The 20616-nt window shown below is 41.3% G+C and overlaps 1 protein-coding gene across 5 annotated transcripts in view; it reads right to left on the bottom strand.

Annotated features, from left to right (window-relative positions):
• MYO5C (myosin VC) overlaps positions 1-20616 on the bottom strand; it is a 180676-nt gene that overhangs the window by 13401 nt on the left and 146659 nt on the right. For all 5 annotated transcript variants that reach the window (XM_029575910.1, XM_029575909.1, XM_029575914.1 and 2 more), the window contains 7 exons: positions 18225-18393; positions 16529-16616; positions 15541-15639; positions 10469-10623; positions 7254-7343; positions 5720-5870; positions 1532-1814 (listed from right to left, as the gene is read on the bottom strand). In XM_029575910.1, the coding sequence (XP_029431770.1) occupies positions 1532-1814; positions 5720-5870; positions 7254-7343; positions 10469-10623; positions 15541-15639; positions 16529-16616; positions 18225-18393 (1035 nt within the window). The remainder of the gene's footprint in view (positions 1-1531; positions 1815-5719; positions 5871-7253; positions 7344-10468; positions 10624-15540; positions 15640-16528; positions 16617-18224; positions 18394-20616) is intronic.

Genomic DNA, 20616 nt, shown 5'->3' with positions numbered 1-20616 from the left:
GGGGTTGTGCGCGTGGACATCTGTGCATACTTTTACTGCACTAGAAAGAGGAGCTTAGGGGGCGAATCATCTACACGCATGTTTTTGATTTTCTAAAGTATGCATGTAAATCTATATGTGCACATTTATGCCTCTTATTTTCTATTATATTTGTTTTGCATTCAATTATTTACATGAAATAAAATAAAGGAAAAAGTGAAACATTTAAGAGAAATATATAGAGAGACCTATAGAAAATATACATCAATACATGCATATAAGAGCAATTCATTCAAATCCCCATTCTGGGAGATGAGAGGAGAAGAAAGAAATAAAGGAGAAGCTGATCAAACCTTCAGCCTCATTCCCAAGGACCCCTCCAGCTACTTAAATCCTCCTGCTTTGTCCAAAATAAAATGCTCAAGATGAGAAGGTTCAGAACAGATAAATTTAACCCCCTGATGTACCGCAAGACATTTGCAAGGTAATGTCAAATAAAAGGTTGCACTCAGGTCAACAACTCGTTGCTTCAACTGCAGGAATAATTTCCTACAAGTCCAAGTAGGTCTATAAACATCAGGGAAAATTCGTACTTTCTATCCACAGAACTATTCATGTTTATACTTAAAGTGCTGTCCAAAATGAAATCTTTATCAATTGCTTGTTCAAAGGAAACCATGAGAGTCACTCTTATAGAAACATTTATGCCTCTTAATGCTGGATCCACACACACCTGCCAATTTTCAAAATGGACTTATTTATATAAATTTGCTTTGACAAATTTGGGAGAAAGTCTATGTGTACTTTTGTATACGCAAACCTTAGCCTTACACAGGCTGCTGAAAATTACCCTTCCTATGAATCCTTAAGACCATAAGTGTACACATGTTCATGTGAAGCTTTTTCTGACAGTCACATAGGAAGGACACATTTCAAAGGCATAATGCCAGGTTAAAGCCCATTTAGCTGGGCAGACCACCACTTTTTAAAATTCCTCTCCTCCTCCACAAGTTACATTTAGAGGAAGTATTCCTTGGCAGTTTTTTGGGGGAGAATCTAAAAATACAGCACAAGGGTGAATTTTCAAAGTTAGCATATAAGTGGGTAAGTAGCATCGACTCACGTACATGCTATTTTATAAACCTCAAACATATATGTGCATATATTTGCTTTCGTGCGCACATATAAAGGGGGTGGTCTAGGGGCAGGGCCGACATTTACACATGTTAAGTTGCTATTTTAAGGTACCTGTGGCAATTTTGAAAGGGGAAGGTCATGCATGAAAATTAGGTGCAAGATCCAAACTTGAGGCCTGCGCGAGATGTTTGAAAGCTGTCCCTATGGTGTGGGGTTCCAGTGACAATTTGGCTTTTCTATAAATAAATGCACCATAAAACTCTTGCTCCCACAAACAGGAAGAGCAATATCGCATCCCAACTCACCGAAGGATGTAATTCAAGAAGAATCAAAGGCTTCACTGCCAAACAACGAGGAATAAAGAGCTTCCTGTAAAACAAGCAAGGTGTTCCGGCGATGACTCTCCTGACCTTACCTTATCTGCATTCCTTTTCTGCAAGAACACATATCCTTCCGAAGGAAGAGACTATTCAGGGTGACCGCTCCAATCAGGAAGAAGAGCTGCTTGACTGCTTGCTTGAGAAGCTCAGGGTCCATGCCATGCTGACACATCGTGCTATAAAAATAACTGAGCTGCTGCAGGATGGAGGTTATGGTGTACGAATCAGTGTCATCGATGCTGGAAGAACGCTTGCGGAATCCAGTTGGCTTCACCCCAGAGATTCCCTGCAGACTTTCATACTCAAGCATGCCAGGTACTGAAGGAAAGAAAAGAACAGAGATATCTTTTTTGGGGGAGATAAAACCACAGAGGTTGCTATTCAAAAGACTACCTGGATAATTTTTTGAGTTTACCTAGATAAAACCAGAGGATAGAGGATTTCCCTCTGCTGGCCAGCTAAATTTTGTCCAGGTAACTCATTACTCCCATAAAAGTGAGCCAGATTAAAAAGAGGAAGTGTTGGAGGTATTCCAGGGGCATGGTTACATTTTAGTCTGTGAATGCTGATATTTAGCCGGATAAATCTGGTCAGAAAAATAGCTGTTCTAAACTTATCTGGATAACTTTATCCGGGTATATTCAGCAAAATGCTTACCTGGTTATGGTTTTGCTGAATACCTGGGTAACATTCCTGCTCACCAGCCTGCTGAATATTGAACACAGTCATTTTTTCTGACTGACAGTTTCAGAATTCCAAAAGGTGAAAATTAATCAAAGCAAACCAGGATGGTTAGGGCAGTGAAGGCAGACGTCTATGCTGGAGGGCATAGCACATCCTCATGAAGATTCAAAGAGCACAAAAAAAGAAATAGTATTGAATAATGGTATTATAGGGAACTGTAAGAGGAGGAATTTGGAAATTCCCGTCACTGATATGAAAAAGATTATGAGCTGACCTTTGATTCATTAGCGTCACTTTCAAGCTGAACGTCTCTCAAAGCCAAGCAAAAGGGAGAATTAACTCATTATAATCCAATATTTTATATTAAGAGAAAACAATCCTGACTACCATATGAGATTTCAAAACTGTACATGACAATTGGGAGTATTCAAGATTTCAAGTCAATTTTTAAATTCTTTCAGAATCTCACCCGCAGTTCCCCAGAATGTCTGGGAGTGAATATCTCAACAAGAAAGTAACAAGTAAGTGTGCACTTGACTGGGTCCAATTGGTATCACAAATGGCACCTTATGAAGTGCCTGAACCAATCAGATCTCAAGCCTTGGACAGGCAGGCAGCTTGTGACTGCTTCTAGGGGCATCTGAGTTAAAGTGGCAGAGCAGTTTACAGAATTTCAAAAATAAGGAGAATCCAATAAAATATTTAGGGCCTAACTTAATACCTGATTCACTAAGGGTATTTCCCATAGAGACAAAATGGGAGAAAAAAAAAGTCTTAATGAATCTGGCCCTTAGGTAGGTAGACCCCTAAATCAGCCCCTCTGAAAACTGACAGGGTGAGCACCTAAAAGTGGCAGTTAGGGGAATGGAATTAGGTGGGGAGAAAAAGTTAGGGGCTTTACAAAGATTTTCAGCACTAAGCATCTAATTAAGGCCTGGATTCACTAATGCCGCAAGGCATAGTGAATCCCGGCGGTAACGGGGGGCGGTCCTGCGATCGCTGCCAGCGTCGCGCCAAATAACTACACCATAAAAGGTGTAGTTATTCGGCGCGAAATACGCAGCGATATGGAAGCTTACCTTTTCGCTGTCCGCAATGTGTTCGCAGAGTCGGCCCTGGTGCCACCCCGTCTCCTCCTCTTCCAGGGCAGACTCTGCCCCGATGTTGCTTTTGCACGCGTGCGCTAAGATTTAGTGCACGCGTGCGATAGCTTTAGAAAATAACCCCCTAAATTACCTAATTCTAAGCAAATGTTCTGTCTACAGGTGTGCTTCAGGGATCTTCTCCGTTTGCTTTGCTGTTCAACATATCTTTCTCACCTCTTTGTGCTGTACTTAGGAAGTGTCGTTCAACAGGTTTGCTGATGACATACAGGTTTTTTTTTTCATTATATTTTGGCAACAATGAAGAAAAACAATAGCTACAAAATACAATCCAACCAAAAAAAGTCATTATTGCTATTAATAGCTTGTTATGTCATTTAACAATTTTTGTTTTTTTTAATATTTATATATATATATAAAGAGGAAAAGACCTCAGCACTGAGAGGAAACATCAAAGACTGAATCAGATAGTACAATCATGAGTCTAAAAAAACCTAAATTTTATTTATTATTGAGAAACTTTTTTCTTTGCAATTTTTTTGTGTTCATTTAAAAATTACAAAAGTGTTACAGTCATCATATTATTAAAATATTATCCATAAATGACCTTATCTTTGTTGCAAAATCAGTTCTCTTGCATTGTATAAAGGCTTTAAGTTCTTATGAACACCAAGTTGCCTCTATTTAAAATGGTTTCAAAAAATGCCCTACAGTCCTCGAATCTCTCTCTCACTTTTCCTCCTATCCCCTGATCAGAAGGATTATGAATCATTTCAAACTCTTCCACGTACCCTGTGATCTTAAAACTGTAGATTGTTTCTGATTCACAAGTGTCCAAGTGTTCTCAGATTAAAGTACTTTCAGATCTGTATTTATTTTTAAAATATATCTGCTTACAAACAGTTTAATATCTAGTTACTTTAAACAAAATAGAAATACTGAATCTCCAAACAGTCTTGATAATACTATATTAAGGACATGATTCACTAAGCTTCCCCCAACCCCTGTCCCCCAGCAGACAAAGAATGGGAGACAAGTGATAGTAAACCAGGCCCTAACAGATTAATTTATTAAAGGTGATTTTCTATTCTGTGATAATGGGGTTAATAGCAGCGCGGCAAGTAGACAATTTATCCGGCTAAATTTAGCCAGATAAATTGTTAAGGATTTATTTTTTATTTATTTATTTTATTTAACATTTTTCTATACCGACATTCGCACGAGACAACACATCGGTTTCCAGACAACAGGAAATTCAGCCAACAGGGCTTTACATTGTAACTGATATTATAACTAGGGGGGATATTAAGCGAAGCTCCACTGAGCATAGTTGGATAAAGTCTCAGTTAAGCAGGATACTTTTATCTGGTAAACTTTAGGACTGCTCTCCGGCATAACCAGAGTTAGCCAGATTAGGGATGTGAATCGATTTTCTGATGACTGAAAATATCGTATGATATTTTCAAACTCGTCAGAAATAAGGGGCTCCCCAAAACCGATAGGAAAACCCCACGGAATTGTTTGTGGGGTTCTCTTATCGTTTTGGGGGAGGGCGGGAAAAATGGCATACAAAAATAACCCCTAAACCCACCCCGACCCTTTAAAACATATCCTTTAACTTCCCCTACCCTCCCGACCCCCCCCCCCCAAACTTTCTAAACTGACCTAGTGGTCCAGTGGGGGTCCCTGGAGCCATCTCCCGCTCTCGGGCCATCGGCTGCCACTAATCAAAATGGCGCCGAGGGCCCTTTGCCCTTACCATGTGACAGGGTATTCGTGCCATTGGCCGGCCCCTGTCACATGGTGTCATGGTGCAGGCCATCCAGTGCTCCTACCATGTGACAGGGGCCGGCCAATGGCACGATACCCTGTCACATGGTAGGGGCAAAGGGCCATCGGCGCCGTTTTGATTAGTGGCAGCCGACGGCCCGAGAGCGGGAGATGGCTCCCGGGACCCCCACTGGACCACCAGGTAATTTTAAAAAGTTAGGGGGGGTGGGGAGGGAAGCTAAATGATATGTTTTAAAGGGTCGGGGTGGGTTTTTTGTTTATCGGCTCAGGTGCAGACGATAAAAAAAACCCGATCGGACCGCACGAAAAAGATTTCACTATAGTCCCCGAACCAGGAATCGGAACAGATTCCAATTCACATCTCTAAGCCAGATTGCTATTGGAGTTTACTGGATAACTTATCCGGCCACGCCCGGAATGTCCCTGAAATGTCTCCAGTTCATCCAGGTAAGTTTTTAGCTAAATAAAACTTACCTGGATAAATTGGAACCTGTCAGCGTGGCGGGATTTTTAAATCCTGATGTTTGTCCGACTAAGCCTGGGACTAGAGAAGAACAAACCTTTTAAAATCTTGACCCCTATGGAAAACAACTCTTTATCCAGATCACTCTGCAAAGCTTCAGGTCATGTCCTTTCATGTCTTACCTATCATTGGCTGAATGTTGTTTTCCATAACAGTAATGAACTGATGATAAATACGAATGGCCAAGTCACTGAGAATCTGCCTATATTCCGACAGATCAAAATTCTTCAAGCAGTTTTTGTTCTGCTGGGGGGTGTTATGCTTCATGAATTCCTGAAAAGTAACAAGCAAGGACTACAAATGAACTACAAGAGCATAGTAATACATCAAAAATGCTAGAAGAGTTTTATGAGCAAATGCCATCCCAGCAGTATGGGACTCTGCAGACACTAAATTCCTGTACCTAAATATTTTGATAAAGTTCTATTGCAAAATGTTATGGCCATTGCAGGAAAGCAATTACTTTTTTAGAGGCTCAAAGGGAGGCAGTTTCCTCCTGCTCCTTTGGGCTTTCAGCTTAGTTACAGCCAGAGCTGGAATCCGATGCCAGGAACCCATAAGCTATCCAGTGATTTTTTTTCCCTCTATTTTATATTCCTCCCAACTTACTTCAGCCCAGTCCTTGGCTGGAGCCCACACCACACAGTTCCATCTGGAACCTTGCAATCACGGCCTTAAGCCATTACGCAATGGCCTGAGATTCCTCCTAACCCGGGGGCAGTGACCCACAAACCAAACCCAGATCCCTCCCACATGCTTGAACACAGTACTGCCACCAAAACAGCTATTGCTTTTATTGTAAAATATTTAGTAACATGCAAAGTTATTTATGCACACTGTTCTACATCATCCCAATTTTAGGATTGCAGTTCTTTGCAATCTCACACAACCATGTCATATATTTTTAGGCATTCTTTTTACAAAACATGCCTTCTATCCTGATCCTGTCCATTCATCTGTTGATACTGTTTGTTGCAGTAGTCTAGGCTGTGATGCTTTGGGGTGCTGTGCAGAGGATGACAGGGAGGGCGCTATCATGGAGCCAATGCTTGGCAACAGGCGGATGGAGAAATGAACAGAGAGCAGGACTGGCAGAGGGGCATGACAGCAGTGTGGTCAGCCATAACCTAGAGCCAAGGCGTCAGACGAGTCTGCAGAATGTGCCAGGAGAAAGACCAAAGGAAGCGCTGTGGTGAGAGCGATCAACCTGAGGGACGTGCTAGGACACAGGAAACAAGCCAGCCCAGGACGGCAGTCACAGTAGGAGAGGGGCAGTAGAGGGATACTGACACTGAGTTGTGGTTGCTGGCAATCACACTGGATAGGCTGAGGCACCTGGGACATTCCACCGACTCAGGTGAGTGAAACAGAGGAGAGTCCTGTGACTCAGCCACTTGAGAAAACACACATATTCCACCCAGTGGGGGAGGGAGGCGGGGGACGACTGCGAGGTGGCATGGGACTTGCACATAAACTGCCGACCTGGGATTCAGAACAGGGAGAAGACGTTGCCAGCCTTGGCGACAAGGTGGCATGCGGGAAAGAATGCCGCTCTTCTCTGCACACCCACAGGGTACAGCTTTTCCAACATGTTTATAGCGCATCTCAGATTTTTTTTTTTTTTTTTTTTAATTGAGAAGCAATTAAATTGTGTACCTCCTCCCCACTGTACTGCTTCAAACAATTAAGAAAATGGAAGGTGTTTGAAAGCCAGAATGACATCAGCTCAAAATCTTCAACATGGTCCTAAACAAAAGAAAAGAAACTTCTTTAATAACGCACACAGTAAACTGGCTTTCTGCTTATGTCATTATAGAAACATAAATCCAAAAACCGTCTCAGCACGCTTCCCAGTGACCAAAAACAAAAAAAATGTATATCAACCAGTGGTACACTATAGATCATTTTTAAGTTTACTAAAAATAATTACATTGAAGCACACAAATCTTTTAAGAGTACTGAAAGATTAAAAAATTGAAAAGGGAAAATCCTCAGACAGATCCTCCTGGCTTATCTGAATAAACCAGTGAGAAGAACTCACTTTGAAACTGCCATCATAGGGAAAAACCCTTTCATGCAAAGCTTGCATTTTTCAAAAGACACTCTTAGCTTCAACAGATTCAGTGCACAATTTAACAAACAGAGGCTTTTGAAAAACTTTTTTTTTAGCCAGAAAGATTGCACAAGTTAATGTCAAAAAACCAAATCTGAAAAATGCCAGTCAATGAACTTACTTTATCAAGCAGAAAGACTTATCTGAAAAACGCCAACATGGATCACGTTTCGCATTTGCTGCTTCAGGCCATCCGTTCACTTCAGCTTTCTCATTCTAATACACAATTTTCTTGGCAATATGATTTGAGTGCACTTCCTTTTTCAGATGAATGGGTGGTAAAAACTCCAACAGGGTGTTAAACTTCCATCTTCCAGAAGTCAGCTGACCATAATACGGGCTTACATCACACAAGTTTTTATCCAGCAGATATTGTTAGCGGCTCAATGTGAAATAGCTTTAAATTGGAAGAAACTAAATGATCCTACATCATCATCTATTATTAAATGATTAGATCACATATACCGCTTAAGTAGGATAACTGCATTGGGAGGACAGAATATGAGCACCTTTGAAAACATTTGGGCATGTTATTTACTGTGGAAAAAGAAACAAACCACTGGAATGTGTTGAAATAGATTATTGGGAGCTAACTGTGGTCTGTGTATATATGTTCTTATCACAAAGCAAATACATATATAAATAGATAGATAGATAGTCATTTAAATGACTACATAATTATATCTATCTATATATGTATTTGCTTTGTGATAAGAACATGCCATACTGGGTCAGACCAAGGGTCCATCAAGCCCAGCATCCTGTTTCCAACAGTGGCCAATCCAGGCCATAAGAACCTGGCAAGTACCCAAAAACTAAGTCTATCCCATGTTACTGTTGCTAGTAATAGCAGTGGCTATTTTCTAAGTCAACTTAATTAATAGCAGGTAATGGACTTCTCCTCCAAGAACTAAGATAAAGAAAGCTATGAGACCAGACATTATATATTGGGCGATTTACGTTTTTCTTCTAAATTATTTGATTGTATCATCTCTTCCTCTTTTAAGGTTTTGTACATGGGACAGAGTACGAGGGAGTGGGGGGATTAACTAGACACTTAGAATCTCAGGTGAAATATGTACGATTTTGTATTTTTTCATTTACTATAGGAATCTGATGTTGATCTGATTTGTTATTACAGATATGAGTGTTGAGGTTTTTGATCATATTTGTGTATTTTTTTTCTGAGATGTCTTAATAAAACTTTAAATTGGAAAAATATTGCTTTGAGCGAAAGGGATTTTTCCTCTGATGGCAGTTTCAAAGTGAGTTCTTCTCATTGGTTTATTCAGATAAGCCAGGAGGATCTGTCTGAGGTTTTTCTCTTTCAATTTTTCAATCTTTCAGTACTCTTAAAAGATTTGTATGATAGAAACATGTCACATTTATCAGATACCTAATGTGCCTTTTATGAATCTGTTAATTTTGTTTAACAGGATTGGAGTAAAGTCTGCCTGTATCTTTTACATGCACCGAAATCATAGTTTATGTCCTAAATCACATTTTGTGTTCATTAACCATGATTTATGCATGGAAAACATTGTATGCATAAACCATGCTATATGTGCAGAAGATACTATTTGTGCACATAACATTTTTCTGTGCAGATAAATCATATGCACACATTTTCAGGTTAGCTCGCTTTTTTAAACTCCCAATGCATTAGCATACCATTAGCTTACTCTGTCAGGAGTTTTTTTTAGCGTTTCAACAAAGGACTTATTACATCAGCCCCTGAGAAGTGTGAAGTAGTGACAAGACCAAGAAATGCATGGCTTTCATCACCAGCAGCTCTCCTTGACAGTTCTGATTAGGCCAGCCACACGGAGCACCCACGACAGGATGATGGCACAGACTGCAGCGGAAAGGAGGTTCCTCACAGGATCCTACTGCTCCATTTTCATGGCCAGTAGGATCAAGAACTGGAGAAGTAATTTTACATGTTTATGATGGCTTGTTAATCACATATAGCTTCTGAATGGATTGTAAGATGCATTACTCTCAGCATAGCCAGGAGTAGAGAAATACACCTAACTCAATACAGATTCCATTCTCCATGTTATTCCATACCAGAAATATACATCAGCATTCCAGCATGTTTGCCGTTTATCTCATATTATATGCCACCACGCGTCCACATCTTACTGTCTATCCCTATTGGAGGCAAGCAGGGCCAGCCTTTGGTGTATGCAACCTGAGTGGCTGCACAGGATGCCCTGCTCAAGTTGGCACCACTGCCCCCTCACTCCCACAACAAGTCTACAGGCAAGAGAGATTCAGGAACGTTGTGCAGAAGGACAGAGGCTTCTCTCGGTAAGTGAAGGATCAGCCTACTGGGAGGAGGAGGGGGTACAGAAGGAAAAGGGGGTTTACTGTTGGACAGGAAAGAAGGAAGAGAGAGAAGTGGATGCTAGGAGGCAGGCGAGCAAAAGAGAGAAGGGTGCGTTGCTGGGCACTGTGGGCAGGAGAAAAGAGCAGGGCAGAGGGAATACTGGTGCTGGGCAGAGGATGGGGGAAGCAAAATGGGCATACTGTGCTGGAGCTACCAGTACTGCTGAAGGAGAGTGCATGGTGCTGGAGCCACTGCAAAGGTGTGTGTGGGGGGGGGGGGGGGGGGCGGCACCAATTTCGTTTTTCACACAGGGCGCCAGCTGGCCTTGAGCTGGCCCTGGAGGCAAGAAAAAGGTTTCTAGAGTGGGACAAAATATGAAAAAAAAAAAAAAAAAAAAAAAGCAACCCATTCCAAAGGCATCCCTACCTTAATAACTTGTTTAATACCATTAATAGCGGCATTCATTAAGGATTTCAGCCTGTCAGCTTCGTTCAGATCATCTGCATATCTCACGCACATGAAGAGTATGTTAGCAGGCAGGCCAGGGATCATATTCACGACAACACCGCGAGGCTTTAGATCTGTCTCAAAGAAAAAGGCCACTTTAGGTTTACATTTAATTAGCAGCTGCAATACACCAGGCATCATGTTTCATAGGAACAGAGAACAGGACAGCAGACAAAGGCCATAAAGCCCATCCAGTCTGGCCATCCTCACTTCCTCCTCAGCTTTGCTAACCCTTCCCCTATAACATCTCCCATTTCCTAAAATTCTGATACTGCTTTTGCTTCCAAATACAATGTCTCTCTTCCAAAAGTATTTATACATGTGTGAAGGGCAAGTTTCAAAGTCAATTACCTGGTGCAGAGAGATTTACTCAGGTAATCTGACTGCCTGGAAGCCACCCTCCCTCATTCCAGCTAAAAATACAGACGGCATCCACACCACATTTGCTGGTAGCCGGACTGAGGGAGGTTGTTCCTGCTGGCATGTTTTAGGTAAGACTGGCAAGTACAATCTATGTGCTTCACTCTCCAAACCAAGGAGGTAATTTCCACAAGGATTTACAGGCGTCAAAAACTGGGTTTTAAAATCGCTATGATATTCTGCTACTTTTACGTGCATAACTCCTTTGAAACATGAGGAATAAACTAATGAGAGATTGTAAGAATCTCAATACAACGTACCGAAAAATATGTGAAATTTGTTATATTTTATTTTAGTTTTCTATACTTCTCGCCTTATTTATTTATTTATTTATTTTTTGTTTTTATATACCGGTCTTCTTGCATTAGATGCAAATCAAATCGGTTTACATTGAACAATTAAAACTTGCTTGAAAAAGCATTACATGTAACAAAGAACATCATTATGTCCTAGATCTTTAGTTAGGCATTGGAACATTTCAGTTGGTAGACGTTAATGCCTGTTTATGAAATCTACCTCTGTAACAGTCATTATTTACGGATTTACATCTATGAATGATACTTTGTAAACCATTGTGGTCTTTACATGGAACAATGGTATATAAAAGGTCTAAATCAAATAAGACAAGACTTAAGACAAGAACCATGCGCTCTAACTTTTAGGAAAAGACAAGAACCATGCGCTCTAACTTTTAGGAAAAGACTAAAAACTTGGCTTTTTAAAAAAGCATTCCCAGAACTGGATTAAATTCTCCACCCATCAGCATAAACACAAAAGTTAGTGAACTGTAACAAAACCCACTAACTTCACACGCAGTGACAACAACATATTATTATACTTCACTACAATTCATATTTGGTCAATCTTTCCTACCCATCTATATTTTATAATTTTATACATATTTATTAATTGATACAGTTGGCTAAAATGTTAATATTCTTTCTTTAATTTCCTCCCCTTTCAGATCCTAGTTATTTTCCTTGTTTTTTGTAACTTCTTCACATCCTAAATATTGTTACAATGTTTTTAATTGTTAAGTTTCTTATTATATTTGATGTCGAATTGGGAAATGTTTCTACCATGTTACTCTCTGCAGTTATTCACATTGTTAATTGTAAACCGGGTTGACGTGATTCATATCATGAAACTCGGTATAATAAAAATAATAAATAAATAAATAAATTAAATAAATAAATATCCATAGAAATTTTGCCAGCAGAAAAAGCAAGTGCTAAAGTCTTTGACCCATAACTGATTTTCAAAAAAATACAAACATGCTTTCTTTTTGAAAATTAGGTGCAAGGTCTGCAGTTGCATCTTGTACCCATAGATTCTGAAAATTGCCCTCTTTAAATAGACGCAGAGGATAACTTTCAGATAAATGCATATGGCGGTATATTCAAACCTTTGCATGTTGTTGCCAATAATAACTCAAAAACGGCAGATAAAGCAGGTGCAATTTTTGCGGATAATTTTTCTGGGGGCAATAATCGATTCAAAAGTCTGTTTGAACTTTTGCTATGATTATGGATACAAACCCTGTGGGTAAAAGTATCCATGGAGCTCACACCTGCGCGAGTCGTTTTGATTATTGCTCCCACAGGGAAGTCATTTTTCAAATCGTGATGGGCCATTATTGCAACATTAAAATGTAAATGAGGGAAAGGGGAGGAGTTTGGATGCAGTTTAGTAAAATGAGGGGCCAGTAGCACTGCCGGCAATAACTCCGGAAATACCTATGTGTTTTTCTACTGGCGCTACGGGGGAGAAAGTGTTCGGCGCGGCTGCAACCGTGGTGTGCAATACCACACCACAGTCATGCCGCTGGCTGCACACTTTCGCCCTCCTCGCTCCTTTTTTGGCCGCGGGCGAAATAAAATCTAGGCCATGGTTGGCAGCTTCGCTGGCTGTTTGAACTTTATCTCCTATAAACTCAGGAAGGAAAGCTTTTGGTTCAATTAGGTTGAAATTCTGACCCCCAATTCTTTTCTTTTTCCATAGTAGAAGACACATCATGCTCTTGCAGTTAAATCCAGGATTACCAACTGGCTGTGCAGGAGTGGCATGCACACTTTTAGCCGTACTTAAAGGGGGGTTTCTGGGGAGGGGGGGGTTTCTGTGGGAGGGTTTAGGGTGGGGGAGTAAAGCACATGTGCGGATTAGAATATATTCCCCCTCCGCCTTCAGAAAAAAAGAGGTGCAAGTGCTTTGTACTTTTGTAACTGGAATTTTCAAAAGTTCTTTGAAAATTGCAAATCGGGTCCACTTACATAAAACTAAACCACAAAAAAGGGACAGCTAGTTTCCAATTATAACACTATCAATTAACTAGCTGTTAATATTGAATATAAGTCTTTGTTTATCATGAAATTTTTCAATGTTTAAAATATTCAAATCTTTATTGTGTAATCAACTAAATACATTATTTTTTTGTTGTTTCAACATTTTTAAAATTGAGAGAGAAGACCTCAGAGCTGGCAAAGTGTCTGATCAACACAGATACTCATGAGCCAGTAATTTCAGTCACTGGTTCTTTTTTCATCTCTTTTTTTCATTTTCTTAAAACACTTATTTTTCTTCATGTTGAAAAAAGCAAGTTTGCTTACCGTAAACGGTGTTTCCATAGATAGCAGGATGAATTAGCCATGCTGTCATGGGAACTGTCCATCAGGGCCCAGGAGGCGGAGCTTCTTAGTAGAATACAGAGCTTTGCTCTGTGCGGCTGCGTGTGCCTTCCCGCGCAGAAAAACAGTCTCTCTTGCGACTGAGAAAATCTGAAGTGGGATCAGGATCCGGAATAACTAGGGCCACCAGGGGGTCAGGGATGGGGGCCACCTCCGGGACCACCCGCACCCGAACGGACCCCGGAGGTTCTGCAGCAGGACAAATAGGTAGCGGCGTGAGGCGCAGAATTTTCACCGGGGGGGGGAGGCAGGGGGGAGTCCCCCTCCTCCTCCTGCAAACTTGCCAAATAAGATTTATGCAGGAGGAGGACAAAATCTGATGAAAAACGGGTTTTAGAATTCCGGGGGGGGGGGGGGGGGGGGGGGGGGGGGGGGGAGGGGGGTCAGGGATCACATCCTGGGGGGCCTCAGGGCTCAAATCGGGGGGTAAATCGCAAAAATCGGGCTCCCCAGCCCCAGGCAGCTCCGAATCGGGAGCTGAAGAAAAACCCAAGATGGCCGCCGTTCCCGGGCTTTGCCGACCCGGGAACAGCCTGGCCACGCGCTGGGGAATCCGTCCCCAGGCTGGATTTACCTGCCCTGCCGAGGAGGGGCCTTCCTCATCCGGCAGTCAAGCTGAGCAAAGCCCCTCGCGCAATAGGCGCGACGAGGGCTGCCCACAGACAAGGCAGGCTGCTGGCCACGGCATCCTCAGTGAAGGGGAGCCGTGCGCTGAAGAAAAAAGCTAAAAATAACTATGATTGGCAGCCCACCAGCAGGAGCGGAGGCAGTGGAGTGAAGCCTGCTCGCTCCTGCCTATCTGGCTGCCGGTTCAAGATCCAGGTAAGGACAAACATCTGCTTATAATTTTAGTATTTCTTTTATTTATTTATTTATTTTCTTTTTTTAAACTCAGACTGAGCACAAAAATGGAGCCCTATGCTCCCTAGGCAGCCAGAGGGCGGGGAGACGAAAGACTGGACCACCAGTCTTGGTCCCCACACCTGGAAGCAATCACGGACTCAGGCTATGCTCTGCACAAGGGGCGAAGCCCCCTTGAGTTCGGCAAGAGCCAGGAGACTGGATCGTCTCCTGCACAGACTAAAAATTAAACTCCTTTTTTTTTTTTTTTTTTAAATTAGAAAGAAATCCGATCAAGATCCCTAAGGAAGAAGTACTTGCTTGATCCACGAAGAAAGGAAGAAAAAGAAGGCTGACTAGCCTAAATCAGGAGACCGAAGGGTGAGTTGATCCACCTGCTGGAGACAGACAAATACTGAAGGGCAGCAGGGTAGGCTCTGTCCTCATATAGGATACCCTTTCAGTTTTGGTCTGTCTCCACCTGCTGGAAAGGAGGCTCAACCCACGGTCTGGACTGATCCGGGTATGTACAGGGAATATGCTCCGTGTGTTCAAGATTCAGAACAAAATGATCTCATACCGTACGTTTGAAAAATCTGAAACACTCCCGATGTCTTAAAAGGAAATGGCATTTATCTGACAAAGATCAAACGAGTCTATGCCGGCACACGCTTGTTTTGAAAAGAGTAAACCTGAAACAAGTTGAATATTGGACAAAGTAATGTCACAAAGATAGAGTACAATACTTTTTCCAACACAAAGAAAAATAACAGTGTTTTAAGAAAATGAAAAAAAGAGATGAAAAAGACCAGTGACTGAAATTACTGGCTCATGAGTATCTGTGTTGATCAGACACATTGCCAGCTCTGAGGTCTTCTCTCTCAGTTTCAAAAATTTAAAAAATGTTGAAACAAAAAAATAATCCACTTATATAAAACTACCTACAAACTTTGCACCCAGGAGAACTAGTGAAAATTGCCCCATGCCCAATGATCCTCTGTTGATCATCTACAGAATACATGATCAAATACTGAAATGGAGAAATACCCAGGATGAGATTCTGAATGAGTTTTGCTTCATCCTCTGGTGCATATTGCAGCATTCCAACATATTCTTTTGGCACAGCTGGCACTTGAACTTGGCTGGCTGTTGGCAAAATTGGACAATTATTCAGAAGAAATAATTCTAAATTATTTCATATTGTTTGACAGTTCAGTTGTGTTATAAATCTAAGAAAATGAAAAATTACAATCAAAAAAGAAAAACTAATACAAGAAGAGCCCAATATTCAAAGACCACGGAGGTCCATATTCAGCCATTGTGCACCTCAGCAAGTTAGTCAGATAAACTTAACTAACTAATTTAGCCAAGATATTCAGCTATCTTAAAGTGAGCCAGATAAATTTATCAGTCTAACTTTAGGTCAGGTATAAGGGCAGACTAGATTTAACCGGATAACGACTCCTCCCCGATCCATTCATTTCCTGCCCCTGCGTTCTCTGGCTAAATACTTAGATGGATAGGTTAACTTATCTGGCTAAGTGGCACCTGCTGACTGTAGCTGGATATTCAGCGGTGCAACTTAGCCTGATAAGTCCAACTTATCCAGCTAAGTCTATTCTGAATATTGGGTCTAGATGCCCAGTTTTAAAAGTTCAGGTATCTAAACTTTTGAATTTAAAAATAGTTAGTTAATTTCTGTGCATCTAAATTTATTTGCTTTAAATCAGCAAGGTTTCTAAAAAGTGGGTGGGGCTAGGAGCAGGGGAATGAACTTAGATGCTCAGTTCTGATTTCCACTGCTGGGCACGTAACTCAGGGCCTAAAGTTATGTCATCGCTATACCTGGCCTGTTTAAGTTAAAAGTGCCTAAAGTTAGATGACTGTAATTCAAAGACATTTTTTAGGCTCCTATACCCTTTGAATCTAAGTGTCTAACTTATGTGCGTATATTTGAGCACTTGGTGCTCTTTGAATATAGAGCTTGAACTATATATATGTGTATAAAAATATTAAATGTAAAATTAACGCCCACCTTTTTCAATGGTTTTTGTCAGTGCCTTTATCTGGTCTTGCAGCTTCTTTATCATTCGGTCTTTCATGTCCAACTGCTCTTCAAAATCCTAGAATTAAGAAAAAATAAAACCAAGAATTAGGTTGGAATTCAGTAACTATTATTGTGACTTGTTCATTCTTGATAAATGTAATCATTCTTAGTATAAAAGAAAAGAAAGCATGAACTCTGGGCATGTATCTCCCTTGGTACAATTCTCAGGCTTTCTGTTGTAGCAATAAGAAACCCAATTACACAAATACTGTACGCACTATTCTAGTTTTAAAGTATTTCATGGTGAGGACATTAACATATGTTTTGACAATGTCTCCTTCTCCCAAAGAACAAGAAAAAAAAAAAGCATATCCTTCATCAGCTCCAAGCAAAGTTAAGGATCATCTTGGTGATGAACCTTCCTATTCTGGAAATATCAATAAATATGTCACCTGAGAGCAAAACGTAAATTATTTAGCCTGTAAGCATAGTAAATAACAGCAGAAAAAGTCCAATTCACCCATCGAGTCTGCCTAGTTATTCCTGTCCATATTGCTAAGGACATAAACCAACTATCAGCCAATAACCATGACCACTTGTAAGAAATCTGGGAGAGTTTTTGCCATTTTCTTGGGCAGATAAGCATACAAGATTCCCTATTTTATCTCCAGCACCCTACCTTTAAATCTTCACATGTTGCTGTGCATACAGAGGGCTACTTTGAAACTGGAGCAGAAGTGTAAAGTCTGCAGCTACTTCTTACCTGCAGACTTTATGTCAGTTTTGAAAGGGAAACCTTTTACTTTGAAAATTGGATTGAAGAAAGGTGCAGACCTGCACCTACTTTTTGTGAGGGTGCTTTTTCCAGCTAAATTACACACACCCAGGAAACATTTCCTTTCTCTATGCATAAAAGTGCACATGCACTGGCACTTTGGGCATACGTTTTACACGCAGAGAGAGTAGGCAATTTCTGGACACTGCTGAAAATGGCTCTCTGTGGCGAACTTCAGGATTTCCTCTCTGTGAGGCTTAGATAAAAGCCACTGGTTTGGGTCTTCTGCTTTGCCTCATGTGAAACAGAAATTCACTGCCATGGAAGAAAGGAGTGATTCAAGGTTAAGTGGCAACTGGCTATGCGCGGGGAAGCAGCACTGGTGAACGGAATGGTCACTGCAATCTATCCAAGCACAAACCTATTTAAGCAATTTATATTCTGCCTCTCAATAAAAATTGAACAAAGCGGATTACGATACAAAAAAAGCACATTTTGTGGACAATCTCCAGAAGCTTCCCCCCCCCCACCCCGAAAACTGCCCAACCATTCCGCCAGTAAAAGTACACGGTTTAGGGAGGGAGAGGATCAAGAACATGCAGACTTTTACCCAGGAACAAAGTAGGTAGGATAAGAGGCAGAGAGAGGCCTGGGTAGACATCAGGTGTAGTTTTGCATTTTCAAAGTTGTGCCATGGTTTCTGGGCAGAAAAGGGAGCTGCAGTCTCCTTGCATATTTTTCCTTTGAGAATTGGTGCGAGTCCATAGTGGAAGGTGGCCATGGTCTTTGCAACAATCCCTACAATTTGCTCCCACAAAAGTGTGAAGTGCGCATCTCTTGAGATCTGAGCCATACCCTTTCTACCCTGTTTTACTCAGGGGACATTTTGTTGCTATGCTGGTTCCTCACCATGTTTTCCACGTTCAGACGAGACGCCTCCTGCATTATCTTGCTCTTTATTTCACTCTCTGTTTCATGCTGTTTCTTTAAGTGAACATTCATCTCCTCGATCTCTTGAACTTTAACAGCAAGCTCCTCATTTTCAGTTTTGTATTTTTCCTTCTGGACTTCCAGTGTCCTAAATTCAAATTAACAGGTGTGTGTTATTTAATTGTACTACAAATGGGAAATTAAAAACAAGCCAGGCTTCATGCTCTCTGTGGCTCAAGCTCTCTTTCCTCTCAACATGAAACAGCAGTTTCTAAACTCTTCTACAGGTGCACATTTAGCTGCCCCTGCTCCCTACAGCGAATGCCACTGCTTACGTGCCTCCACCAGGTCTGGTTTTCACAGAATCAAATTATGTAAGTTAACCTGGTTCTTGGATCGAAATGCATGCAAACATCTTATGAATAGTCACTGTGGAATTCCTGAAAGCCAGACCTGCCTGGGACATTGGGTCACTATCCCTGCTCTGCAGTGTATAAGCACTGTTGGTCACTAGCATGCAGCATTACAAGGGCAGCAGCAACAGGCCATCTATAGCCCACCATAGCACCATTAGGGCCAGATTCAAATACTGGGTAAAGCAGAGCAAAACAAAAAGGAAAAAATTAGAAAAAGCCTGCAAGAGAGTTTGCTTTTGCTCATGGACTTGACTTTCTCCAATTTCAGAAACAGTTGTGCCAGGAAAATCTGCAAGTAGTCCTGCAGCATTTTTGTCAAATTCTAAATGCACTATATAAAGAATTTGTTTTAAAGAAAGTTTCACAAGATATGACCCTGAAATGAGATTTAACAGAGGGCAATACCATACCCCTAGTCTACTATTTAAGGGGTCTGGCCAACCATGTTTTGTTTATCATAAGAACCAGTTTGCCATTGTATTAATTAAATTCTAGTTCTCTTCTATCTGTGGTCTTTATAAACCACAGTTTAAAATAAAAATGACACTTATGTAGGTCAGAGGATCTGGAATCTTAACATCTTCTTATATTTTCTTGTGGGGCTAAGCATCCAGGGGGCATTTTTCAATCAGCCCGTGCAGCGTAATAGCATACTAAGCAGGTGGTTTCAACATGTGTACCTCATATAAAGGTTCAAAGAGAAACTACCCATGCTGTTTCTCTTTGAAAATCCACACATGCAAAGTGTGCATAGTAAAAATGCCCATGTACATTGCACTTGCTATTGTGTGGGTAGTGGGGACCAAAACAGTGAAGATAAATTTCAAACAAATGCATGTGGCGGCATACGTGTGTGTGTATGTGGCCATGTGTGGTTTTACCATAGCATTTTATAACTTGTGCATATGATATATGTGTGTTTTATACAAAATATAAATATCTTTACCCCTTAATATAACGTGTATAAAGGCTTACACACAAATACATGCAATGCATTGAAAGCCTGTACTTTTCCTTCCGATTTTAAAAATATACGCAGGTATATTTTATATGCAAAAGTAAAGTAGGACTTACTCACACATAACTGGAATTTATGCATGTAGGTCAGCCTTTTTAAAAACATGCATGCACCAATGAAATTAATGGCTTTTACCAATTAGTCCAGCAGCTTGCCTAGTCCTACTCCAGGTCATCAAGGTCCTCCTGGTTCTTCAGCCTGAGCTCCTCCCAGTTCACCCAGACAATAGTACACCACAACACATTTAAAGGAAAATTAGTTTCTTACCTGATAATTTTCGTTCCTGTAGTACCAAGGATCAGTCCAGGACACCTGGGTTGTGACTCCGCACCAGTAGATGGAGACAGACTAAAACTTGTGGGCGGAGCATATATGCCCCTGTGCCAGTCACAGCCCCTCAGTCATACGTAATGTCAAAGTAGACAAAAGCCAAAAGGCAACCATAGCTAACCATACAACTTGGTAGGGAAAAGAAAACCAACACCCCTACAGGAACCAGACTCCCCAACCGGGAGAGCGAATGGATCAGCGTACTGAAAAACACAATAATGAGCGGACTCTCCGTTACTATAACGCAACACTGCGGGCGGGATCCTGGACTGATCCTTGGTACTACAGGAACGAAAATTATCAGGTAAGAAACTAATTTTCCTTTCCCTGTACGTACCAGGATCAGTCCAGGACACCTGGGATGTACCAGAGCTAACTTACCGAGGGTGGGAAGCAGAGAGTCCCGCTCGGAGTACCCTCTCTCCAAAACCCCCAGCTTCAGTAGCCTGAACATCCAACCGGCAATGTTTAATGAAGGTATGCAACGACTTCCAGGTATCCGCCCTGCAAAGCGTGTCGAATGAGCCCGAAGACCCACCGGCGGCGATTTTCCGCGCAGAATGTACGCAGAACCAATGGCTTCCTTGAGCCAACGGGCAATTGTCGT

The sequence above is a fragment of the Rhinatrema bivittatum genome, chromosome 13 (assembly GCF_901001135.1).
Source record: "Rhinatrema bivittatum chromosome 13, aRhiBiv1.1, whole genome shotgun sequence".
NCBI lineage: Eukaryota > Metazoa > Chordata > Amphibia > Gymnophiona > Rhinatrematidae > Rhinatrema > Rhinatrema bivittatum.
The sequence above is the reverse complement of the archived record's forward strand: the minus strand, read 5'-3'. Positions and strand labels throughout refer to the sequence as shown.